Source organism: Hippocampus guttulatus, chromosome 20 (assembly GCF_054856545.1).
Source record: "Hippocampus guttulatus isolate MCC_2025c chromosome 20, RoL_Hgut_1.0, whole genome shotgun sequence".
Taxonomy (NCBI): domain Eukaryota; kingdom Metazoa; phylum Chordata; class Actinopteri; order Syngnathiformes; family Syngnathidae; genus Hippocampus; species Hippocampus guttulatus.
Window position 1 is genome coordinate 6,863,892 of NC_141280.1, and position 26,122 is coordinate 6,890,013.

A 26,122-nucleotide genomic window follows, 5' to 3' on the forward strand; every position below is an offset into this window, starting at 1 on the left:
AGTACCAACATGAAAAAACATCTGTCGTCAGTGAAAGAGTAACGAACATGGTCTATCTTTTACTGTCTTCGTGCTTCGAGCTTCATTACAAACTCCCTTCACATGTCAAATTTACGGGACTCATTCTAATCATTCCTTTCCGAAAGTTCACCTTCAAGTTGACACGCAAATAACTAAAGAAACATCACATGGCACTTCCGTGTATAATGCGTGTTTAATATGGCCCAGTAAGGTAGTCTGGGCGTCTTTGAGGGTTAGTCGTCCTCGTGGTGCGGTCGTCAGGAGCCTAATCATTTCCGGGTTATCTTGGCGCCATTTCACAAGGATTTGTGGGTAAGGGGATAATGTGTTACGTCAGGTGCCACCTACAGGGAGGGGGCGGGGGAGCCCATCAATTCAAGTCATGAAATAATTTACAATTACACCGCAGTGAACAATTAGGTTACGTTTGAAAGCTCACACATTTTTTTAGGCAAACATAAAATAGCTTGCCACGGTCCAAGTATTTATTTATGTTTTTTGGCAGGGACTTAGAGAAACTCCACACAGGAAGGCCGGAGCCGGAATCAAAACTAACACTGAGGCGGATGTGTCAACTAGTTGATCACCGCGCTTGCCCTATTTTCAAACAAAAAAATGTTCCAATTACGTTAGCCAGGTGGTCCAAAAAAAGCTCTATTGTGAGGCAAAGTGCAGCAACGCAGGACCATATCCACAAAGATGTTTGGTGAAGAGCGCCATCTGCTGGCAAGGAGTTGTTTTTTAAATGCATGCACATACGTGGGCCCACACAAGTCACACACGTAAGCCAAGCGGCACTTTTCAACAGTTTATTGACATGTGTAGAGCGATTGTCTGTGCACCATTCGGTTACAGAGGAATACGATTGTAAAATAATAACAATAATAAAAAAGGAGCTGTACATGGTTTGTAGATCTTGAAAAATGCATAATAAAAAAGTGAGGTGGGTTCACGGTTTAATACATGTGGGAGGCTTCAAATGAAGGTCAAATGACACATCAAGTTGCTAAATAAGTGCTAAACAATTAAAAGTAAATACTGTTTCTGCATCTAGTAGAAGCTACATGTGAAAACTAAAAGACTGAAATCGATAATGAACACCTAAAAGTAAATGAAAATAGGAATCTAAAACTGAAAAACAGGCGCCCCAACAGTTCTTCCATCCACATGCCAACACTGTATACGACGTTTTATTTATTTTTTGGCAGGTTCGCGCAAAGTTTGATTCTTTTATTAAAACCCGTAAATAGCTGGATACTGTCTACAGTAGCAGATAAATGCTCTCACGTTTGAAGTGAAATCACTCTGTCCCACACTAAATCCTGAGTGACAATAACCATTCAAAAATAAAATAAAATTATAAACCAAGCTCAAATTGTGGAACACGCAATGGTACCTCAATGGTCAAAATTTGGAGTCTGATCCAAAATTCTGGAAAAAAAATTTGGCATCGAATATTGTACAAATTTTACGACTGATGCTGCGAGTGAATTTGGTGCACTTTTCCACTGTAAGAAAGCGCACGAAAACGTGTTAGCGTATTTTAGCTCGAAATTGAACAGAAAGTCAGCCATTTCCAAATACAAGTGGTTTCAATTGTAAATGTTATCAACCAAACCATGGTAACACTTTTTTTTGGTTTGCATCAAGCATTTTCAAAATGTTGAATGGAATTCGAACTCAAGATTTTGTTCCGTGGTTCATATGTCGGCAACGACGCTGTGCTGGCTTTGTGAGTGAGCAACAAGCTGGAAAACGAATGAGTGACATAAAACAAAGAAACGTGGGCTGAATTTCTCTTATGCTGCAGCAGAGTTGGCGGCAAATATTCGTAGCATTACAGTACAAAGTGTGTGACTCTCACTTCCAAACATTGGTCAAGTATGAGGATTTTTTTTTTCTTCTCTCCTATTTTTGCACATTGAACAGCCGAAGAAGACTCGGAAGACATCTTAAGTCGTCAAACACCCAGCGTGATTTCAAAAGGCGGTGGAGACGGGAATGTAATTTTTAAGTGCAGCATACATACTGTGTGTGTACATGCAAGTGACACACACACACACACACACACACACACACACACACACACACACACACACACACACGAGTGTATCCACTCTTCCATACAAAGTTATTATATTCAAGCTTGGGGGGGGGGGGCTACACTGTCATATTCACTTACAAAAATAGTATCACAATATAGACCATTCAATAAGAGCACCAGGGAGGCTAATACACACATAGCCTGTATGGTCGGCATACATTCAATGTCCGAGCAATGGCAGCACTGTGTCAATGTATGTATCTTTTTTTTTTTTTTGTCTGAGCGAGAGAGAGAGACAGTGTTGACACATTTTCACACTCATGGGCTCTGCTACGTCTAACACATCCCAGACCATACGCTGCTCTTCCACCAAGTTGAACAACTGAATCCGATACAAAAATAGGCTATGTATTTATATATATATATATACTGTATATCTATATATGGATATATCTGTTTTTACCCAAACACTAGACCATATTTCCTAACAAAATAACTTTTCTTTGACACACGTAATGTAGTAGAGAGGGGGGGGGGGGGGGTGTTTTTTTGTTTTTTTTTTTAGGTTAAGCTTTGGATACACGACACAGTCACATACTTGAAAAAGGAACCCTGATAGCAATGGTGGAGAAACCAGAAGTGTGTTGGGTATTAATCAGAATGTAATAATATATTTGTATTGTTTTCAGATTTTAAAATTAGGGACATGGATATGATAAGAGTCTGCCCAGACAAAACATATCATAAAGGGGGGAGGCGACCGCCGCTAATCTAGCGCTTGGCTAAAACCTAGCGTGAGATCTTAGCTTATGCAAGAACGAGTGGTGTTATTGCTTCAGGGAGTTTGGTGTGTATGTGTGTGTGTAAAGTGGATCTTACCGAGTTTGTTGTGAGTCCAAGCCCTTGTTTATACTCCATCTGCTTGATGATGGGCTTGAGATCTGGTCCAGGCACATACTGTACAGAGGGCCCCTGTTTGACGGTCTTGACATGTATGGTTTGAGATTGTGAATGGCACACATTTTTAAATCGAAAGAATAGAAAACGCTATTCCTGTAGAAAAGGAATGTGAACACTGCAGTGCTGACGCTGAACTGAAATGCTGAACAATGAATGAGAAATGTTGGGAAACTTTAAGGAATGTGAATGTGCAGGATATTCTTCAGCATGTGAATTGCATCTTAAAAATGGCGGACCAGTATGAATAAATATAAAGAATTTTGGTGCGGAGTATTGTGGTTTTACCTTAGTGCGAGTGTTCCGTTCAAAATAGAGTAAAAACGTCCGTCCACATCACCTCCGTTGTAGGGGTCAAAGCCCCCCGCGAGTATGCTCTTAAACATCTGCTGGCTTTCATTCCACAAAAGGTGACGCGCTACAAAGCATCATGTGAGCATGGAGGTCTCGTTGCCCTGCTACAGTGCTACAAAAAAAACCCCATCATGACTTATTAAAACTTTTTTTTTTCTTTACGAGATGGTCCAGCTTGTGCGGGATGAAAACCAGCAGACTCGAGGTGCGGAGACTTCTGAGGTAATGAGTGAGCGTTTCGATCATTCTGTCACGTTGAGTTGAGTTGCCGAAAGTCCAGATCCAGAACGAGAAATAAGGGAAGGAGCTGCATACGGTTAAAAAAAAAAAAAAGGAAGAAGGGAGCTTTGTGTCGCGGCTAGTCGATGGGACCCTGGAAGATGAGCCGCGTCCACCCGGGGGTGCTGAGGGCGGCAGAGCAGAAGGGGCACACGGGTCTGAAGGCGTGCGTCCCGTGGGGCAGCGGGGTGTCCGCCCAGTACCTGGTTGTCCTCTCTGAGCACACGTGGCCACACGGCACAAAGGCGTACGTGGGGGCGTCGGCGTCCACGTACACGGCCGGCTCGCAGCCCAGCCACAGGGGCACGTAGGGGCCCACGCTGCGGCACAACGGGCATTCCCGCCGCGTGGTGGAGCCCTCGCCTTCTAACAGCTCTTCTTCGCCCCCCTCGGACCTCTGGCCCCAGTCGTGGCGTCCGTGGACGTGGCCGCAGGTGAGGTAGACCCAGGGCTGACGTTCTTCAAGGCTGAAATTACAATGTCTTATATCCACGTTTTTTTTTTTGTTTTCATTTTTCGTATCGCGTCCATAAAATGGCTGAATGGATCATCAACAACCTACACCTCTTCTAGTCATTTTATAATCGCCTTGGCGAAGGTAATTAGCTTGTCACCGTCTGTGGGCCGTACCTGTGGCTGCGCGGCAGGCTGGGAAAGGCAAGCGTGCTGAGACCCACGGGACACTGCGGCCGCGACGCATTCAGCTCTTGGCGTAGCGCCTCCAGGTGGCGCAGGGTGGGAGCGCGCATGAGGCCCTCGCCCGTGCGCCACAGCAGGGTGGCGCCACACAGGTCCACGAGTGAGCCGTCGCGCAGCGCACTGCTCTCGCCTTCCGCCTGGAGAAGGGCAGCACACATTAAAGGTGTAATGAATGTTTTTTTTCAAAATATGAACGTGTAACGTTTGACATTTTCCGGACATTATATCTCGCCGAAGCCATTCCTTATGGAAGGATTTAAACTGGCGCACAAAAAAAAGAATGTGGCTGCTTCCAACGTGCATTTTGGTTGAGTTTTGGGGAGTCATGCTAGGGACGCTAAAACTATATTTGAAAACAAATTCAACTTGTAAGAGAAAGTATCGCTATCTTATGAGAACGTTCCACTTCCACTTCCTCCCTTCCATACCACAAACCGATTGTATGATCCAAATACACGTACCGTTCCACCCCCCCATAAAAACAAATCAATCCAGAAATGGACGACTCACGAGTTTGCCTCGGCAGGGCCCAGAACGAGTCTCCCGCAGGGTGTAGACGTCGCCACACACAGAGATCTCCCGCCACAGACCCTGTTTGGGGTCCTCGGGGAAGCCGTCGGGGTGCATGACTAGCACGCCGTTGGTGGTCAGGCCGTCCATGTGGCCGTCTGGGTTCTTCCACTTGGTCGCCTTCTCCTGCGGCGGCACATGCGCAATTACTTACACAATCCTTTAATTAAGCAAGCGAATACAAAACCTGCGCAAAACGACTTGCCGCACCCCTAAGAAGATATTTTTGGAGGAGTCAAAGCCGGCGGCGTAGATGCGCGCCGTGTACGGCGGGTGGCGCTCACACACCACGCGGCAGGCAAAACGTGAGATGGTGCTGGGGGCTATGGAAGGGTCCTCGCCCTCCTTCACACCCCCAGAGGTGTCCGTCACCACAAAGTCAATGGGACTCTCTGTGGAGCGTCCAATCTGTGGTAAACACATGAGGGACAAAAAAAAAAAAGCAAAAAAAAAGCACTTGCTATCAAAACAGCTTTGTAACTTTTCAATGTTATTTTAAATTCAAGACACGCAAAAGAAATTAGGAAAAAAAAAACTAATAATTGTGGAAATTGGGAATAGGCGAGTACCGACAACAGGTATTTTATTGAGCCAATGCCGGCCTTATTTTGAAGTATCGTGTAGTCACGACAGTTGCCGATAACAGCCACAGATACTTAAGGCATATGGTCCATATGTGCATCAAAATTTATATCAATGCAGGGAATATAAAAATTATTATTATTGCAAAGAGACAACGGTTGAAAAAATTGCTACCATAGCAACGCTGACAGTTTCGAAAACGATCACTTAATTCAATGAACCTGAATTAACTGATTAACTCGATTAATCGTCCAGCTCAAACACACAGTTTAAGTCACATCAACCATCATTCTTGACACCCAACCAATAATCAACAGGACATAACAGCCTATTGCGAGACGTGAATCGACACGTTACCTGGAACATGTCGGTGTTGCTGTCGTGGCAATACTCGACGACCACCGTCTGGTTGCGGGACAGCGTGAAGGAGATGCTGTGCTGCCCCCTGCTGTGCACAGCCTGTAATGAAGCGAGTGGCCAGCGTGAGTCAAGTGACCTTTATTAGCCTGTGGCTCATTAACATCACCGAGGAGACAATTAGCATCAATACAGGTTAGTCCATTTTGTTGCGGTGGTGACCAGAAGGACACACACACACACACACCTTGCTGTCCTGCGGCGTGTTGAGGATGTGCACGGCGCTGGGCTTGACGCCATTGGCCTTGGCGCGTCGGTACAGGGCGAAGCGGCTCTTTCGGCGCCCGCGGTCGCCGCTGGGAAGAGAGCCATTGTACCTGATGATGGCGAAGAAGGAAGACGATGGTTTGAACGGTTATTTATCGAGTATTTATCTTTGAATCAAATGCTGTGCTGATCACAAAATCCAAGTGGTGCAACGCTGCTAATGGCGTATGTTCGTTATTACGGTTATCGAGAAGATTGAGCGACACAAAAAAAATTGCGCAAGACCCTCAACCACGCGATCAAAAATGTACTCAACCGACATGTTCGTCAGTGGCAGTAAACGGTTGGAATCCAGGACCCCCACAGCATTGAGTTAAGGAAGGCAAAATGCTCAGAGAGAGAGAGAAAATCGGGAATGTGGATTTAATCTCGTCTATGTACAAACCGGTGCTGCAAAGATGACGAGATATCAAAATGCAGTGGCTAAAAAAAGCTCGGCCCGCAAGTTCTTTTAAACCGAAATCAAAAGCTCCACTTGAGCTCGACCCTCAATGAGAATTCATCTCCTCAGTCGACGCGGCACAAAGATGACAAAACACCAGGCGGGCGTCACGGGCAGCGTTCGCAACAAAGAAAGCGTGTCAGCAAAGCCTGGATGTCGCCATTGGTGTTGATTCACCGTCTGACGCCGCTGTTTTTTTTTTTTTTTTTTGGTGTTCTCGTGACACAAACGCCGCAGGAAGTGCCTGTGTCACAGATAAGAAGCGCTCGGGAAATCAACGTCATGGTTTCCACAAAAGATCAGCACCTTCGCCCTCGATGGGACTTTCCAAAATGTCAAACTTTGTCCACTGACCAAAAAGGGAGTTTGTGTGTGTGTGTGTGTGTGCCGCCAGAAACACACAGAACATCTTTTTTCAATAGCTTCTGCACTCAGCCTGACATTTATGAGATAATTACGGGAAGTGAGAAGTGATTATAGTTGTGCATTGACAGTTGGTGACTAAAAACTCCCATTGGCTCAAATTCGATCTGAACTTCATTATGGGAAAATGGACTTGCGGATTTCATGCTGTACCAAATGCTTCACAAAAGCCGTACACAGTTTGCTCTTATTTTCTTTCTGAAGCCGATTAAACCATCAGTTCAGGCAGAAGGCAGCGCAGCAGCGTTCAGGCCGTTAATAATCAGCAGCGCGTTAAAACCTCGACGACAATCCTCCATTTGAAAGCAATTACTCCAGTGGGAAATAATGGTAATATGAATATGTTATATATCATTTTTATTCACCGTACGGGCGAGATTTAAAGTGCATGACATACCGTTGTGAAAGCAGAACCAAAAGCGGTGACAAACAGGCAGTCGCGACCCCACGCAAACTCAAAGCAAGCGTATAGCGGAATCAGTTTTGCGTTCGATGGCGACTCGTCGGTGCCGAGCAACAACCACAAAAAAAAAATAATAATAAATGCAATAAGCAAAGAGCAGGACGGAGACGATGGAAGGAGGAGATTAAAAAAAATGAAATAAAATAAGGCCAGAAATGAAACAGGGCTTGTGTGTGACGTACGACGCAAGCGGCGGCTTGTGTCCTGCATGCGCAAACATCATAAATCATACAGCATGAAATATTCACTCCCTCTGGATCCTGCTTTTACCTCCAACACTCTCTCAACAACTGAGGGATACGGTGAGATAAGAAGGTGTAGAAGAGACAAAGCATATTTATAATAGCAAAGACAGATTGCGTGGTGTCCATGCTAACTAACGGTTAACGTGTGCTGGCAAGACAGCTCATGCGGCCTGCGTGGAGGACCGGCATTGACCACGCGCACGGTTGGCGTGACATCATCGAGGCTTACAGATGCAAGGTCAAAACACATAAGAGATGCGACTGAAAGGGAAAAAAAGAGCCGCTGTGTTACCCGCTGAACATCTTCTGGATTGCCTCAAGCATTCCCACACGTGCAAGTGGACAAAACCATAATCTGGTCTTGGTGAAGTTTTGTAAAGTTCCTGTCAGACCCAGTTTGGAATATGCAACAGAGGTATGAGCCTCCTTTTTAAAACAGGATGGAGAATGAATTGAGAGATTGCCTGTACTTTGATAGCCATGCTGACTCAAGTCAGTAAAGCAAATGCCAGAAAAGCCATAACATTGCCATCCAAAGCCTGAGCTGCACTGTATTTGTCTGCCTCTGTATGTTATGGGCTGGAAAATAGAAACACGTACAACATTTTGAGCTCATTTTTGTCATTCCTGGTTGCAAATGCCTAAATGGTGAGGGAATAGAAGTCGTGGAAGACGACTCTTCCGTATTCAGATGTTCAGCCTGCGAGCAGGAAGGGGGTAGGGGGAAACAATAGGCCATTAGGTCAGTTATCTTTGGCACAGACAGGAAACTGTGTGGACCAAGAGGGACGTCTGAGCAAAACTGGCAGGGATGCAAGTGTGCGTATGTGTGTTGGGGGGTGGGAGGGGGGGGCATCGAAGCTCCCAGCAGATTCCGCACTAGTCACGAAGAGGGGCTTTTCTCCTCCCACTACTACTCCACCATTGCACCGATCAGGATGAAACTTAACACAGCAGAAAAAAAATCAATAAAAAGACGACACTATAAAAAGCATGCACACATTTTTCAGACGGTCCCTACTTGGAGCCATAAAAGATCCAGCATAGGATGACATCATCGGGATTCAACCCCCCTCCGTCCCTGTCTCCCACTGTACACCTACAACCATTGATGAAAAAGTGTCTCCCGCTGCAGTTTTGTGTCAAATGGCCACGGAGTCTTTTTTTTCACCACGACACCTAAACGCACCACGCTCGAACAAGACAATCCGTGAGCTTTAAAGTTAGTTTTTAAAACACGAATATCGACGATCGGGTAGCGGGAAACGTCGTCGGCTGCACAATAAAAAATGAAATACAAGCACACATTACATGCGTAAGATAAATATTTGTACGTTTTAGTGTGTCTGAGGCGCCACGATGATGGAGCGGTTTCTCCATCCCACTAGTTTTTTTTTTTTTACTACTTACCCCAAAATGACCAGCTCGCCGTATTTGATCGAGTCTTTAACGGGCACATCATCTGCGTCCTTTTTCGGTGAATTCATCAGCGAGGACTTGCTCCAGGAAATTGGATAAATATAATTTTTTAAAGGAAAAATGAGAGGGAAAAGACAGTCGAGTCGTCCTCGGCAGGGAGTACTACGGACCGATTAAACAATGCTAACACCCCCCTCGAAAGTGCATCGTTGAAGACCGTTGTGGGGGCTGCCTCTTCAGTCAAGTTGGGACACAGTCGGACAAAGTTTCACCGGACTTTTTGCAGAGTGTTGGACAGTTTTGGTCCGCCGGAGGACCATCTTTTCGGGGATTGATAATAGTCAAGTGTTCCGCTAGCTTGTACCGAAATCTGTTCACTAGCAAAGCCAGAGATAACAACCGCTAGCAGCGGGGAGTGGGCCATACCACTAGCGGCGGGGTTGGTCCGGTGAACACATCTCGCTAAATTATACATTAAAACGAAAGCAAAAGAAAACAAACCACGTATACGTGAATTAAAACAGTTCTGAAAACTATTTTACTTTTATCCCCAAATAATTCTGCGTTTCTCATAATACACAATTCGAAGATAAACGACCCCCCTTTTCAAAGAAATGGTTGTCGTGATGAGCTCTTCGCTTAGATTAAAATGAACCCATTTCTTCGCCAACTTTTTTTCTTGCTTGCAAAAAACAGACGTGAATTTCATCAGTCCCTTCTTAATAAAATGATTAAAACGTAATTTTATAATGCGTGAATCTTACGTGGTTGCGTGGGAAGGATGTGGGTCACCAACATGCATCAGACACCTTCTCTTCCAGTCTGGAAGTCACGAAGGAGTTTGGGGGGGATCCATTCCTCTGCAAAACTGTTGAAAGCAGTATTCATTTTGGGTACTATTTTTATTTTCTCGATTATGCTCACTTCAATGCATCAGAACGAGTGTTTGTTGAAGGTCTCAGGCACATACTCATACATACTAGTTATCTGTTCACCACAAGAGGCCACTACACGTCAGTTACCGGTAATTAGACTCAATTCTGAACACGTGTCTGTGAGCAAACCGTTCAGCATTTCCGCTCCACTGTGATGTAACAATGCTGCAAATTTACATCAACTTTTTCCATATATGACTAGATCAGTGAGGCTGGTTGAAGATCCAGAGCCACTTCAGGCAAAGGTCGAAGTCCGGCCACCACACTATGTCTTCCCAGCATTCCCTAATCGGGGTCGTCGTTTACAAACCTTGTTGGAATGTTCCCGTTTCAAAACAGAAAGCATCCCTGTTCACAACTGAAAACCGATCCTAAATGTCTCAAAAACATGCAAACACTGCAAATGCCGAAACCGCTGCTGCGGTGGGCCCAGACTGTGGAAACGTTACCAAGAAGACTCAGTGGCAAGTACAACCAAACAAAATGTAAACACCGAGTCTATAATAACGACCCCTTTAAATTATGAAAAAGAAATCCCTAATCGGACTCCTTTAAAGCACCGCACTTGATGAGTATAAATGCTTGGGAGTGGGTCACTTTGGACATAATTTGGATGTCAGAAATTCACTCCATACATGGTAGTGTGACATGCTTCATCACGTCTTTTCTTTTATGTTCTGGTCGCGTACTTTAACGTGTGCTGACTTGAGTGCATGTCCATGTGGTGTTGCTGTGACGCAAGACCCATAGTACTAAATACAAGTGGATTTTCATTTGAGAAGGAAAAGGAACGCAATCATGCATGACTTCAATCAAGACGCTGATGCTAGCCACTCGCTGCAACTGTGCATCTTTCGTTACATGGGTAGGCGGGGACATACTGGTAAGCAAAACTGCCTCAAAGCAGGGTTGCCTCGCAGTTCTAAGGTCCAAGGTTTTAATCTCGGCTCAGGGCTGTCTTTGCGCAGTTAGCTTTGTTCTTCCAGTGCTTGTGTGAGGTACATTTGGTGAAGATAATGTGGTTTAGACAATTCCTATGCATGTGGTACTGTTTATTTTATTCCATTAATTATGGGCGGCAGCCGAAGAACACGCAAACTTCACACGGGAGAGCCGGGACTCCAACTGTGAGGCAGACATGTTAACCGCTAGCACTATTATGTACATGCCAAAGATAAGTAGGTACACAGTACATTTGTTTAAGTCTATATGGTTTATATATTGACAGGACATTTCAAGTTGAACATTGCCGCAGGTTTGTTTAGCGACATAAATTTAACTGTGCAAATACCCACAAGAACGTAGGCCTAACGACGTACACGCAGGGCTAATAAAGAGCAACTCCGGAGACTTTCTGATGAAGTTTTAACGGGTTGGGACGCCACTCGGTGACTAACCCACAGCGCAAACCCACCCACCGACGGACACACCCGTAAATTCTAAGTGAAAATCAACTGCAGTCAGTCAGCTCACTGGGGGCGAGTGATCAAGTGTTTGCTTTTAAATCGTGAGAGACGGCGGGTATTAAAAAACCGGCAGGACCAGATGCACCTCTACATTCTCGCTGTGGGATTAAGGTCACACCCTCCTCCACTAGTAGTACTCCTCTTTCCCTTGGCGGCTGGACCAGTGCCTCGTTTCACAAACCGAGTGAGAGCGATGAAGGCCGCGTCCAAACTCCCACCAGCTGAACTGCATTATTTCTGCTCACAATGAGAGCGCTCTGCGTCGCAGAGCAAAGTGACTCAACTTTTCTGACTGGTCATTGTTATGTCATCAAAGGAGAATTTTTGTCCTCGCTGAGGTCACAGTAGAGAGGTAAAAGTGGAGTTGCTAAAGGATACTTATCGCCAGTGGACTTTGTTGACATCTACGCACAACAAAAACAGTGACAGACACATGACCATCCGTGTAAAAAGTTTGACAACCACTGTTGCAGTGAATCCTGAAATGGAGCGACATTTTCACAATTAGACAGCACGGATCTCTTCACTCATTCGCTCCCAAAGACGTTTTTAAACGTCTGTTCAGACTTGGTCCAGAATTGGCCGGTACTGAATGAGTTAAAAGAAGCAGAAAGACGGGGGTGGTCTTTGATGTATACTTAGTCGAGGCAACTTGAACGTGACGCGGCCATCTGCCGCTGAGTCTTTTGTCGTGGTTGCCGTGGAGATGAGCGCAAACAAAGAAAAGGTTTTTCTCTTGACGTGCTTCCGAAAGGGATTGGCAATGTTGGGTGGAAAACGAGTGGATTTCTTTGCATACAAAATAATATCAGGTTTGTGTTTGTGTGTGTCAGTGCCAATGATGGCTCAGCATATTCCTCCGGGGGCACAACGAAACAGGCCTCTGTGGTCATTATTGGCTCCCGACAGGGGGAAACTAATTGCATACACACGCACAATATGGACACAATCAAGTGGAGAAAATGCCTTTGTAGTAGTAGCTACTCACTAACAGGCACGCCTTTTTTGAGTTGGCATGTGACTCCACGTGGGCCTTGTTAAAGTTACGACGAGATCACGTGTGCTGGCAAGATAAAAGACATTTGTCAGGTTGCTCGCTTGACGGTCCCGCTTCTGGTCCACCTGCCGGCGAACTGTCACACAAATAAACACAACGACACGAAAGCCACCCACGTGCGCGACAACACAACAGACGGCTCATGAGTTGCAGTGTTTTACTTTTGGCTCGTTGTGGCGGATTTGGGGGAAAACTAACACTTCAGTTGGCACATACATTGTTTCAAAACACTTACAAACGTTTTTGTGACTGCTATTTATAAAGGCATATTAGCCATGATGTTGGCTAGCTGTTAGCTGCTAGTTAGCGAGGCAGATACACTTCCAGTCCCTTACCTCAGGGGGGGTTGGAATTAAGATTATTTTCCAAAATCGTTCAGCCACACTCAAAGCTTTTTCTTGTCCATTTTCTGTCCCCCAACACGGGACACATTTTGAGACCCTGTTTCTCTCACCAAATGTGGTTCTACAGGAAATTCTCACATTCCAAGCAGTAACGACAAGGGGGGTTGGGGGGGGGGCGTCTAATCATCAAAACTATTTAATGAGAGAACTGCCTGCACTTGCTCGATGGTTTCCTGTCTGGCCGAGTGAATAAAGAACTGAAGCAAGATTACAATCAGAAGTGAGGAAGTGGCAAATGAGAGTATTGTCTGAGGGCAGGTCCAAAAGTGCGGCCCGGTGGTCATTTTAGGGTCGGCGGCTCTTTTAAGTCTCTATTTTATTCATATATTTCACTACTTGTTAGCAGACCAATCAAAAAGGGAAAAAAAAGTGCAAAGGCACGTATAAAAATTGTGGCCGCAGACATTTATTGAAGCCTTAACTATGCACTTCCGTAGTGTTAACTTTCACCAAGCTCTGCCGTAAAGCCGGAAGAGAAAGACGGTGTCATTAAAGCGCTTTGAACTTTTCAGATCACAAATACAATCCAAAAATATTATCCGCACAAAGAATTTAAAACAAAAACCAAATATGTGAGACAGAAATGCAAAAATATTTTCTGCAATAATACAAGAAAAAAAATAAAAATACAACCACTAATAATACTGAAATATTACCTGCAAAATACAGAATAATTTGGCGCCCCTCCCAAAAAAATTACCAGGAGAAAAACTGAGCGAAAAAATGTCAGTATAATAGTATGTAAAAAATTTTTTTTTCATCACAAAAATATTCACCTTTTCAGGGACAGTGGACAAATTATCAGATTACAGGGTGCATGAAATATTGGTGAAAAAAATTTCCAGACTGCTTATCCTCACTACCCACCCAAAAAATACTGGCACAAAAACTCATGCTAGCACAATCTATGGTGCAAGAAGCAGCCAATTGGTCACAAACAAACATGCATTCACACTCACATTCAGGCCGATGAACAATTTGGAGTCTTCAGTCACGCTAGCATGATTTGGGGATGTGGGAGGAAGCCAGAGCTAACTCCCCACAAGATGAAATTTAAACATGCACGCTTATGACCACTACGCTACCGTGTTGCCTACAAATTATTTTATTATTTTTTGCAAAAAGCCCTTGCAGTTTTGCGCAGGCTTGGGCTGCCTTGGAGGAGGTCAGCGCTCAACTGAGTCACGGTGTGTGGCGTTCAAAAGGCCACCGCAGCTGACGCCGAGTCGACAAACAACAGTGACAATACAATTGATTCCCAGCAAGCGCTGGAAAGCGTAGGGCTGGAAAGCGTAGGGCCGGCAAGCTGCGGCATTCGTGCGAGTCAGCGGCAGGTCAAACCTCAAGAGAACAAACACGGCCTTTCCAAACGCACGGCAGATAGCGAGCCAGCATTCCCAGGGCAGAGGAATTCCTGACCTGATGATCTTTATACACAGACACGGAGAGGTTTTTTTTTTTTCTCAGCTGCGTTTTTCCAGCTGCTTTGTGAGGCTTGAAGCCGAAACTGAGCAACATGTTTTGCAAGAGTGTGCAGCCACAATTCACACCTGCCTCTTTTTTTTTGTCGCTAAGAGCGCAGAAGCTCACATTGGTTTGTAACATTTTGTGATTTGTGAGATATTACATTGACGCCGATATTTAAAAAAAAAAAAGAAAAAAAATTGCCAGCGACTATTTTTAAAATTAAATATTAGAAATACAGATGGACACTTCAATCAATTTGGGAAAAAAAACTTTTATACATTCTGAATTTTTAAAAATCTTTTTGTTCAATAAAAATAAAAATCAGGATATCAGACAATACATTCCAAATTGTCAAATAATTTTAAATAAAGATGACAAATGTATTTTTGTTACTTTTTTATATTATATATATATACTGTATATATATATATATATATTTATTTTTTAACAGTATTTTTATTTCAGTCACTGCATATTAAACATGAATTTTTATCTTTAGCTGTATATATATATATTTTTTTTTTATTTATTTAACAATGTTTTGATTTCATAGTCACTGTATATTAAACATGAATTTATTTTCAAATTATTTGGGGATTTTTTTTAAATAAAAATTTGAACCTCACGTTTAAAAAAGTTTCTTAGATGGCTTTTTTTTAAGGCGTACCATTTATATAAAACAACTATTAAAACCACATGGAGAATTTATCACTTCCTGATTACGACACGTGTGACTGCTTTCATTTAAGTTATCACGCTCCTCAACTACCGCGTGCCGCGCACGAGTTAAGGCCTTTCAACAAATGTCGCCTCGAAATAACTTCTGAGCTCACTTCCACATCCGACGTGCGTGGCCTCTTCCGAAGCGAAGTGGTTAAAGCTGACTTGTCATCATTTATTCTCGGCGCGAGGCATGGAAGTGACTCACGAGTCTCGAACACGATGTCACTTCCTTTGGTGGAAAAAGGTGATACTTCTGCAGTGGTGTGGATATAATAATGTTTGTCTTTTTTTTTTATTACTTCAAATCAGCATAGCAAAACAAAACAAAGGCATAAAACAACGTTATGTAATGACGATGAAGAGGAACATGTGGTCATCTGAGCACCAAAATGGAGGTGGCAAACATTTGTCAGGGTCCGAAAAGGTCAGTCAAACTAAACAAGTGCAGCAAAGAACAGCCCTCCCCTGACTTTTTTTTCTTTTTGGTGTGCGTGTGTGTGTGTGTGTGTGTGTGTGTGTTAAGGCAGCTGAAACTACAAACATGAAAGATCGATGTGAGACAATGAGCAAAAAAATAGAGATCCATATCACAGTGTGTGAATATCCAACATCCAAAAGGTGTACAATCACTTGTTGTTGTCGAGGTTAGGGGGGGGAAGGAAAAAAAATAAAACATTCTTCGGAAATGTTGTTGATAAAGGAAAATATTCTGTCCTCAAAAGACTCTCACAACCCTTTGGATATGTAGCCGGAATACTCGTGGCGAGATTCCTGAATGTCACGGTGGTACATTTGCAAATAAGAGCAAAGCAAAGAAACAGAAAAAAAATCTTTTTGGGAGAGTATACTGAGTAGGGTCGTGGGGTAGAAACTTTCGATGGAAATTAATGGGAATACAGTGGAGCACGCTACTTCAACTGCCGTGAATAATGGTTGCTCATCATAAGTGCCATGAAAAATTTAAAAGAAAAAAAATCCCTGAAAAAACAAATAACAAATAAGTGGGGGGGAAAAGAAAAAGAATAGTGGTTTCTACGAATAAAAATAAAAATCTGCGAATATGTGAACATGCGTGGGCCCACCATAAAGACGGAATTTAAAACATTGTTTGGCTCTTTATATGGAACTGAAACATAATTTAGGGAAATATGTCCTAATCAGATTTCAGGCAAGTGTAGTGTGCTTTGATTTACAAGCACACTAATTTAGTTTTTCAAGTTCTCGCTTGGTCTGATTATGTATTTATATTTTTGCTTTATGGTCAAAATTTGAGGTACGAGTGATATTCGCGTGACAAAATAATTGAATGTGATACCCTCGATTCCGAGTTAATTCACAGAAATTTACATTCATTCTGAAAAAATTTCAAAGAGTAATTGACATCCACCCACGCCAGTTTGAGAAGCCAACAGTTGTCACAAGACGGCAGCAGAGCACTATTAGACAAGGCTATGGCTTGACTCAACAAAGCTCCTCCCCTCTGTTCAACATTGCTGTCTGGCACCAAGACACTGCCAGATGGCATTAGACAATATTTATAATAAACTTGATAGGTTCCACTCAAAAAACAAAACAAAACAAAAACCGATGAGTTGGTGATTCACTGCATTTCCAAAATTTCTGAGCTTAACTTCTCATGGAAATTAATTGAACACTTCCACACCATTGCAACCCTAATAAAGAGTGATCAAAAATGGGAATTAAAACGAGGATATAATGGCTAGAGAGGCGTCGGCGTCTCCGAGTGGGGTTAAGATTTGTAGTTTGAGGTAAGCCAGCTGAGGCCCTCGTACAGTCCGTCGCCTGATGTGGCGCATGAGGGCTGCACGTACCAGTTGCGATCCCGGATACGCGTCAGGCCCAGCTTCTCCTGGATCTCGTGGGGCTTCATGGCGTCGGTCAGGTCTTGCTTGTTGGCGAAGATCAAGATGATGGCGTCGCGCATCTCCCGGTCGTTGATGATGCGGTGGAGCTCCTGGCGGGCCTCGTCGATGCGGTCCCGGTCAGCGCAGTCTACTACGAAGATCAGGCCCTGCGTGCCCGTGTAGTAGTGTCGCCAAAGTGGACGGATCTTATCCTGGCCGCCAACATCCCACACGTTGAACTTGACGTTCTTATAGGTGACCGTCTCCACGTTGAAGCCCACCGTGGGGATGGTGGTGACAGACTGTCCGAGCTTCAGCTTGTACAGGATGGTTGTCTTGCCCGCCGCGTCAAGTCCAAGCATCAGTATTCTCATCTCCTTGTTGCCAAAGATCTTTGACAGCATTTTCCCCATCTTGTTTATCGTGCATAAATACTTTTATTATGGCGATTAAAAAAAAAAAAAAAAAGCTCGGACGCAACAGTGTGGTGATGTGACCTGAGTGGGTGGGTGTATAGCCCTTGAGGAAAAAAGAGAGGATGCTTCAGTCTAACCTGTGCCCTTCAGAATCCACATTTCCATGGACGTCTTCTTCCACGGAGGCAGGCCCGGTCCAAAGCACGGGCTTCTCACTTCCTCCTTGGCCGCCGACTGTCTACACTTGCCCCGGGGCCTGTCGATGAAATTCACTGCCACGGTAGTGCGGCAGCTGCTGGTAATTCTCCCAAAAACGGCTTCAGAATCCCCCTCGTTCTGCTACAGCGGGACATGAAGCGGAACAAGGGCCGAAAATGTCATTAATTCATCCGACTTTCTTCTGTCTTTCCCCCGCCTGTGTGTGACACAAGAGCAGGGAGGGGTGTTAGGCGGAGGACAACTTTGAAGCTGAAAAGAAAAAGATCCCTCGCTTTCGACGTATCAAAGTCGGGTGAAAAGGACTCACCTTTGCGGCTAACGTCCTCCCCGCGATCCCCCGGGCCGTTTCTCGCCCCCCCGCTCTTTCGCTTCACTTCAGCCCTCTCGCTCGCTCCCCGCCTTCGGCCCAGCGGTGCTGTGTGTTACCGGAAAAGGTGCGGACCCACTTCGGGCGCCACTTCCTCTATAACGCTCACACACTAGCTTACGACTGTGCCGCCTTCAAGTGCTCGTCAAAAGCTCGGATATCTTATTAATTCAAGCGCAAAAGGCGTGCACACGAGTGTGTCAGGTCGTTATAAATATATATTTTTGTTATTTTGGTTATTTAGTCACAGCCCTTGAGGATGTAGCGATATTTATTGTGTACTTAATGTGGCTTTGCATTTTCACAGGTTCAAGATTTTTCGCCATATTTCTACAAACCAATTTTCTTTCAAAGTTGTAGTCGTTACCCTAAGAATCGATACTTCTCCCGACAAATGATCAAATTACACCTGTTTACATTACACTCCTTGATTTTTAAACCTGTTTCAAAACCAGAATGCCCAATGAGAACACTTAAATGTTCCTATTTGCGGGTGTTTACAAACACACCTCAAGCCATTTCGCATGCGCGCTCCAACCCGCCTGATTGGCTCCGTCGGCGCCATTTGAGCATTCGATTTGTGTCCAAAAATGTCACGTTTATAAAACGGATCGCACATGTTTAGTCACATGTTGAGCCATTCATGTCTATCTTACGGTCGGAAACATTCCCTCTCGGGATGAAGTGTGGTGCCTACTTTTTAGTTCTTTTTGAACTTTCCCCTTTTCATTCAAAGCGACTGCGCACGTTACTGACGTTAACGTTGTGTGTGGGCGCCGGTCGGGGAACGTTTCGTCACATTATACAGTATTAAAAAAAACAACGGCAAGGTCAGAAGCGCCGACTGCATCTACAAATTTGATTCAAACTTATTTTCAACAATCCATTCTCTAAATTTTTGTTTCTCTATTTCTCGTGGTAATTTCTTTTCAGTACTGAGATTGTTTCCGAACTTTTCTTGATTATAGTGCTCCATTTTAGAACAGTATTTAATAAACAAAAGTTTATTCCGAATCATTTTGGGCGTATTTTTAATGAAAAGTAATAATTGTCAAAAAATAAAAACATTTTGTAAAAATATTGTGGCCTGTTAGTGTATTCTACTCATCGTCCAATATTACTTAAAAAAATAAACAACGTATAGCTGACTTGTTTTTTAAAATATCCACCGGAAGTGGCGTACATGAAACGAATCTCTCGTAACTACTTCCGCTTCTCTCAAGCTTTCAAAACATTTTCATGAAACCACAAGATGACGCCAAACGTGCACTTATATTACCCAAGGGCCATCACGACCACCTTTAAAGTACAGTGTTTCACTATTTATCATCACATACACATTCATAGGTATTTGTAAACATTCATGAACACAGTAGAAAAACACTTATGTTGGTTGGATGCGAACCTCCTTCTAAGAGAGCTGAACATTATGAAAATCCTGACATTAAAAGTGTGAGCAAACTGCGATGGGATAATTATTTTAGTAATCATACCTTTTGTGACATTTTGTGCTGTGTGATTTTTTTTCTGATCAAAAATGTGTCTCAGCTCATAAAAGGTTTAATTGCGTGTGCCCGTGCGTGCAAGCATACACACCGACTTAGCTCCTGACGTCACTTGATAAGCCACACCCCTTGCCCACATCCAACTGCTTCATATCTGCTAATTGTTAGCATTTAGTTAGCAGAGGCTATGTGGTTGTTTTAAATACTATTTTAATTTGAAAATGGAAAATTGGTTTGATAAACTTCAGGTCATATTTTGTTATGTAGCATGAATGAAAACAAAAAGCACACCTTATTTTCCCCCCACCCTCTAAACTTTATTGAATGAAATATAGACACGTTTGTATAGCCGTACTATTAACAGCTTGGAAAATACAAAAAGACTGTTAAAATCATGCTTTTGTGAATATCAAGAATGAAGCATATATGTTGTTATAACAAGAGGCTTTGTCAGTACATACAAGTGTATACACAGCATCTGTACAAGTGTTAACAAGCTCACAGTGAAGTTAAAGCTGACAGAGGGCGAAAATGACTTTTTGGGAAACATTTATGTACAAAAAAAAAAAAAAGGCAGAGGCTTGATAAATGTGTTTTCTTATTTTGACCAAAAGCTTGCTGGTGTCAGCCATTGATTCAACTAAAGCAAATGTATTGAACAATAAATGTTTTCAGCAACCTCCAGACTTTGGTGGTCAAAAGTAGTTGGCATTCATAAATTAATGCACTATAGTTAACCCCAAACGTGTTTGTTTTTTTTTCTACGACATGATGATGTGAGACTGGTATAATAGCATTTTATTGTGTTACGACAAAAAGAAAACAAGTGTAAAAGGTTCTTTCACAGTAAATTAGGAAGCATGTGTTTTTTGTATCTACATGAAACATGAAGGGATTTACTCCAAATTGTTTTTTGTTTTTTGTTTTTTTAACCTATCTGACAATATCACAGTTTGTACCATGGCTGCTACAAAATACTTGAAACCCATTCCCTCCTTGCCTGATGCAACAATTAGCTTTGGTAATGACTTGTTGCATCTGGCATTTTTAAAAATAATCTTCACGTGTGATGAAAAAAACCAAAACAAATTGGGCTCAACATGAAAAAATAAAGGGTGACTGGAACAATACTCACGATATAAATACAATATACAATCGGTTTACCTTGTGAGATTCTCTCACGCCTTCACACCATTAGAAACACAAACACAGACACAGGTAAACACTCGTCCATTCGCTTGCCTCACAGTGGAGACAGACTGGGGCTCGTTGGGGGGGGGGGGGGGGCAGCATGGCTCGATGCAGGGGAGTTGGAGGGGGTGGATGCGTGGTGGACAGGAAGCTCGGTGACTCAAGTCTCTCTCAGGGCGGGAAGGGGCGGAGCCTATTCCCAGCGTGTCAATAGGTCGTCGTTACCAAACATCCCGTTTCTTCCTTGTATCGCTCTCCTTCTGGTTTCCTGGGCAACGGTGCTGCGCCTTCATCTGGGGTGGGTAGCAAGAAGAGATGTTAGGGACATTTTTGGTTGAGCCTCGTTTTGTTGCAGAGATGCAAGTAAACTATAACGAATGGGAAAGCTTTTGAAAGGTCAAACTTAAAACAATTTTAAATGTCTCAAAAACTTGATGTGCTACAAAAAGATTTTTTTTTAAAATCAGCATTAAAATATATATTAGGAGACACATGAATCTATAAACGGGGCTCTAAAATGTTCATCCCTGATTGTCACTTACAGCTACTCCTCCACCTCGCCTTCAATCAACTACAGTACAATAACAGTAGACATTGAAAACTAAAAAAAAGGCCTCTCGTTAAAAAAAAGACATGGGCATATCAAAGCTGGAATTTACGAAGCGAGATGTGCGTATGCACTTTAATGGAAGAAAGTACAGACTCAAAGAGTCTGCGATGGAGTGGAGCAAGGCTGATAAAAAGGGAAGGGGGGCGGCGAGGAGGGGGGGGGTCATAATCAGTCTTTCAGCACAAGTTCATCTCCCCCCCTCACACACCACTTCCTTTTAAGACGCCGGCCGACAAAGGGGTCAATAACAGCATTCCTACTTTGATTTTTTTACTCTAATAAAAGTAGAGCCCATTGATGTTTATAAAATAGATCTCAAAACACATGAGAAACTCGTTTGATCGGTGAATGAAGGAAGTTTTGAATTCTGTGGCCCATCTCACCTGCTCACGACGCCGGTGTGATCTCTGCGGACGCCGGCTGGATCTCCTTCACTGCCTCTTCGATCACCTCCATCACCTGCGCCATCACCTCGGCGCACTTTGATGGCGTTCTCTCCTCCGCCGGGTGACTTTCCGATTGCTCGCTCGCGGGTCGGTCTCCTTTGCCGTCCACGGGGCCGTTGCTGCCGAATTCCTCCACCGCCTCCTCTTGGATGGACTCCGCCTCAACCACCTGCGCGGTCTGCAAGACCACCTGCACGGCCATGTGGATCTCCTTCTCCTCCGGTTGTGGTTTCTCTTCCTCCGTCTCTTCCTTCACAGCCTCCAGTTTGTCGTCCGTCTGACTCTCGCCGATGATCTCCACAACCTCTTCCTCAATGACAAATTCTTCACTTGCGGTTACCTCCACGGCTTTCTTCAAGCCTCCCTCGGATTCCTCGTCTTCCGCCGGAGACCCATCGAGGATCTCCGCCACCTCGATCGGAACGGTTTCGCATTGCGTGGCGACAAAAAGAGGCTTCACTGCAGTTTTTTCTTTGGTGAGAGGGATAGGGGTGTCGGTGATAACGGAGCACTCCGCCGAGATCTCGATCTCCTCTTCCGTGGTCATCACTGCCTGGGCTGGGGTTGCGGTGTATGTTGTGGGGATCTCTGGGGTTTTGGGCTGCTCTAAAACTTTATCCACCGCATCCTGTACTACAGACTGGGCGATGATCATGCTCTGGGCCTCAATTTGACCGCACTCCGCATTATCGCCACTGGTTTCGATGGCATCCTCTGGCTCAGACGCGTTGGAGGTTGTTACTTGGTCCGCACAGGGCGAGCTGACAAGGACAACGGATTGCGTGATGACGCAAACCTGCTCACTTGGTGCTGCGATTTCACAGGCAAGTTCTTCTTCCCCGATGGTTTTCGCACTTGGCTCGGTGTCTTCTCCGTTCTGTAAAAACACGGGGACCTCCACCGTTGGCGTAACGGAATCGATCGGAGCGTCGTTTGCCACATCGGCGGCGGTCTCTGCAACTTGCGGCGTTAGCAAAGTGTTGACGATTCCGACAGCAGCGGGCTCGGGTTCGCGGCTCTCCTCGGCAGTTTGGACGTCCAATGCTTCAATCTGCGAATTTACGGTGGGCTCGATCTCAACGTCCTTCACTTGTTGAACTTGGGCGCTCAACAGGGCATCTTCTGTCACAACGGCCTCCTCCACTTTTAACGACTCGTCTTCGACTAAGACCTCGGTGCGGAGACCGTCGGTGATCACAGAAACGCATTCTGTGATCGCAGCCGCAGGTTTCTCAAAAGAGACTTTAGCAATCTCCTTGGTCTCCAGTCCAGTGCAGATGGCCATGGCCTCCGTCTGGACATGTGGCTCCAGTAGCCGGAGAGACTTTGAATCCGCATGCCGCAAAGGTGGTTCACATTCTTCTGAAGCAATCATAACTGGTGCATCTTCACAGATCGCAGATGTCATGGGTGGAACTTCACTTATTTCGGCCTGAATGGCTGCCAAACACTCCTGTACGTTCTCATCCGTAGGTCCCTCGGGATCACTGGTGGTGGTTTCTGAAGGAGGAGCTTGAGCAATTTCAGCGACGGATAATTTCCGTCCCACGTGTTTTGGGGGCAGATCGTCGTCTTCCGCATTGTCCGTGTCGACGGATTTGGGCGTAGCGATATTCTCTGCTTCTTCGGTGATATCGCTCAGCTGATCGTGTTGGTCATCGCCCCGCTCCACCGTGGCTGCGATCCATGATGGGGATCTCTCTTCAGAAGACGCTTGAGCTACGTTTGCGGTTTCCTCCGCCGGTTGTTCCTGGGCAACCTCGTTTTGTGCGTCATATTCTGATAGAGGAACCACAGCCGGGGTGTCGGAGTCCTCCTCGCTCTCGGTGGAGGCTTGTTTTTCAGCCTTCTTCTTCCTGAGACCGGGGAAGAACTTTCTCAGGGAGAAAGACGACTCATCTTTCGGTGCTTCGCTTTCTGGCTGGACCTGTTCGGCGCTTTCCTCTGTCTTCTCTTCAGTTTTAGCCTTACTCTTTGGCATCACCATGCGTTTGAGAGTGTCCCAGGCGGACTCTCTCTCAGGTGGGCTAGTCAGAGGTTCTGGGGAGGAAGCGCCTTCGTCTTCTCCTTCAACGCTTTGAGATTTCACCACAGCTGCCTCAGTCTTGTCCTCTTGCTTCCCATCTTCGGCAGCCGGCGCAGGATTCTCCTCTTCCATCTTGGTTTCCTCATCGTCGGAATCAGAAGTCTTCCTGGTCCTCTTTTTAGGTCCTCCCATACACATCAGGGCTTCCCAGGAGACCGAAGTGTCCATTTTCTTTTTGGGCTCTTCTGTGCTGCTGACCAGTTTGTCTTCGGTGTTTTCGGTCTTATTCTCGTCCTCAGAGGGTTTGTCCTCTTTAGCTTCCTCCTCTACATCCTTATCTGCTAACGGAGCGCTTTCAGAAGAAGACAAGGTTGCCGACTTTGCCGCTTTCTCACCTGCGACCTCGTCATCGCTCTCCGAAGGTCTTTTCACGCGCTTCTTGGGTGTCACTAGTTTCTTGAAGGAAGACCAGGCGACGATTCCTTCCTTTTTCTTCTCTCCATCAGAGACAACTTCACCTTCGGCTTCCTGCGTGGAATCGGACTGGGCCCCCTCGACTTCAACGGCATGCTCTCCAGATTTCTCCGGGGATGACGGTCCGCTCTCAGTTTTTGCCGCTTCCGTGGACTCTGTAGAGGATTGAAGTTCCGCTGCTTGCTCCCCAGACTCTGTCGGTTTCACCTCAGTGTCTTTCTTGCTCTTCTTACTCTTAGTGGAGAGTTTCTTTAAGCCAGCGCCAGTGAAAAGCTTTTTGAGGGGACTTCCTTGGGGTTTCACCTTCTCTTGTGAAGCTGTGAGTTCAGAATCGGAAGTTACCTCTGCTGGAGCTTTCTCTTCTTCTGCTTTTTCCTCTTCGGGCTTCGTCTCATCAGAAGCAGCAGTAGGGCTGTCGGTGATGACCTCAGACTCCGAGCTCGGCTCAGGTTTATCCTCTTGAGGCGATGCCGGGGTCTCCTCTTCGGCTTTTTCTTTCTCCTCAGTTATCAGTCCCTCCTCCTTGGTTTCTTGCGCTGCCTCTGGCTTATGGTGCGCCTCCTCAACTTGGTCCTCGCCAACTGCCAACTTGTCTTCCTCCTCTTTGGTTCTCTTAATGCTGGATTTCTTTCGCAGGTTAGAGAAGAGGCCAGTACTAAATAGCTTCCTGAAAGGGGACAACGCAGCCTCCTGGGGCGGTGGACTGGCCTCGCCCTCCTTCTCGGCTCCTTCCTCTTTGACTGCTTCATCTGAGGTCTCAGCAGCATCTGCAGGACCCTCTGGGGTCTCGGCGTTGTTGGCGTCTTTCGTGACTTCAGCCTCCGTGTCGGGCGCCTCTTTCTCTTCAGCGGTGCCGTTCTCTCCCGCGTTGGTGGCCTCAACCTTTGCAGGTTCATCGTTTCCGTTGACCACCTCTCCGTCCTTGTCTTTCACCGTCAACAGCTTCACTGGCTCTTTCTCCACGCTCTTGTCCTTCTTCAGGGTGAACTTAAAGCCCACGAAGCGGAAGATCTTCTTGAAGCCCACTTCGCCCGTCTCGTCGGGCTTCTCCTCTGCTGCCTTCTCCTCAACGGGAGCTATGTCGTTGCTCTCGGGAGATTCCTTCTCCACTTTGTCACCATTCACCTGAGGAGCCTGCTCGTCTGCGATGGTGTCCATGGTCTCTGAGGCGTCCTCCTTCTGAGCCACAGAGACACCATCAGGCTGGCCAACTGGAATGAGGAGGAAGTAACACAAACATTGCACTTTGTTAAACTGATCAATATTAGATTTCAGATAAACCACTAATTTATTTAGTACTCATTTTACTTTACCACTCCCAGCTTTCAAAACAGTTGCCTGATACTCTGGGACACACAAAGATCTAATTTATAGGTATCGCATTACCCGATTACATACATTCACACCACCTTTAAAGAAACACTGTGGGAACTAATGTGGTCTTTTTTGAGCAAAGCAGCTCAAATTTCAATTGAAATTGCAATTCCAAACAAACCAAACGCGGAAAAAAAAAGCAAGCGAATTCCAACCTACTGTTCTGTGGTGCTACTTAAAAAAACACCTGTGGCCACACACACACACAAAAAAAATGTAGAAATGTGCCCACAATCTAAATTAAAGCCTCACAGCATTCTTCGGATACTTTAGTGTTGGACAACAATGTACTTTAAGGTTTCCGGGGAATGATGCAAAAAATAAAAATAAAAAAGCAACATTTTGTTCGGTAATTTTCGTGAGAACATGCCTAGATGCTATGTATGGATTTAACC

The 26,122-nt window shown here is 44.9% G+C and overlaps 3 protein-coding genes across 5 annotated transcripts in view; all 3 read right to left on the bottom strand.

Annotated features, from left to right (window-relative positions):
* Window positions 1–814: 814 nt before the first annotated feature.
* On the bottom strand, window positions 815–9,549 carry LOC147187790 (E3 ubiquitin-protein ligase pellino homolog 2-like). The gene is made up of 7 exons (XM_086100688.1): window positions 9,174–9,549; window positions 6,111–6,240; window positions 5,864–5,965; window positions 5,135–5,332; window positions 4,865–5,050; window positions 4,286–4,491; window positions 815–4,122 (listed from the first exon to the last, which is right to left on the bottom strand). Exons 1-7 carry the CDS (start codon window positions 9,248–9,250, stop codon window positions 3,735–3,737), a joined length of 1,287 nt encoding a protein of 428 aa, XP_085956814.1. The 5' UTR covers window positions 9,251–9,549; the 3' UTR covers window positions 815–3,734.
* Window positions 9,550–15,496: 5,947 nt separating this feature from the next.
* LOC147187791 (ADP-ribosylation factor 6-like) lies at window positions 15,497–18,153 on the bottom strand. 2 transcript variants are annotated; one of them, XM_086100577.1, is made up of 2 exons: window positions 18,042–18,153; window positions 15,497–17,854 (listed from the first exon to the last, which is right to left on the bottom strand). In XM_086100577.1, exon 2 carries the CDS (start codon window positions 17,510–17,512, stop codon window positions 16,985–16,987), a length of 528 nt encoding a protein of 175 aa, XP_085956703.1. In that variant the 5' UTR covers window positions 17,513–17,854; window positions 18,042–18,153; the 3' UTR covers window positions 15,497–16,984. The 2 variants fall into 2 exon arrangements, with proteins under 2 accessions (XP_085956703.1, XP_085956702.1); XM_086100576.1 differs by having other exon boundaries at window positions 15,497–17,930; window positions 18,042–18,125.
* Window positions 18,154–19,904: 1,751 nt separating this feature from the next.
* LOC147187792 (A-kinase anchor protein 12-like) overlaps window positions 19,905–26,122 on the bottom strand; it is a 29,023-nt gene continuing 22,805 nt past the window's right edge. For both annotated transcript variants that reach the window (XM_086100853.1, XM_086100854.1), the window contains 2 exons: window positions 21,791–25,564; window positions 19,905–21,090 (listed from right to left, as the gene is read on the bottom strand). In XM_086100853.1, the coding sequence (XP_085956979.1) occupies window positions 21,795–25,564 (3,770 nt within the window). In that variant the 3' untranslated portion in view covers window positions 19,905–21,090; window positions 21,791–21,794. The remainder of the gene's footprint in view (window positions 21,091–21,790; window positions 25,565–26,122) is intronic.

Coding starts and splice junctions, on each gene's coding strand:
- LOC147187790 (XM_086100688.1), bottom strand. CDS start 9,250: ATGAATTCACCGAAAAAGGACGCAGATGATGTGCCCGTTAAAGACTCG. Junction 5,333..5,863: donor GCAACACCGACATGTTCCAG/GTAACGTGTCGA, acceptor TGTTTACCACAG/ATTGGACGCTCCACAGAGAG. Junction 4,123..4,285: donor AGCCTGCCGCGCAGCCACAG/GTACGGCCCACA, acceptor TTGTAATTTCAG/CCTTGAAGAACGTCAGCCCT.
- LOC147187791 (XM_086100577.1), bottom strand. CDS start 17,512: ATGGGGAAAATGCTGTCAAAGATCTTTGGCAACAAGGAGATGAGAATA.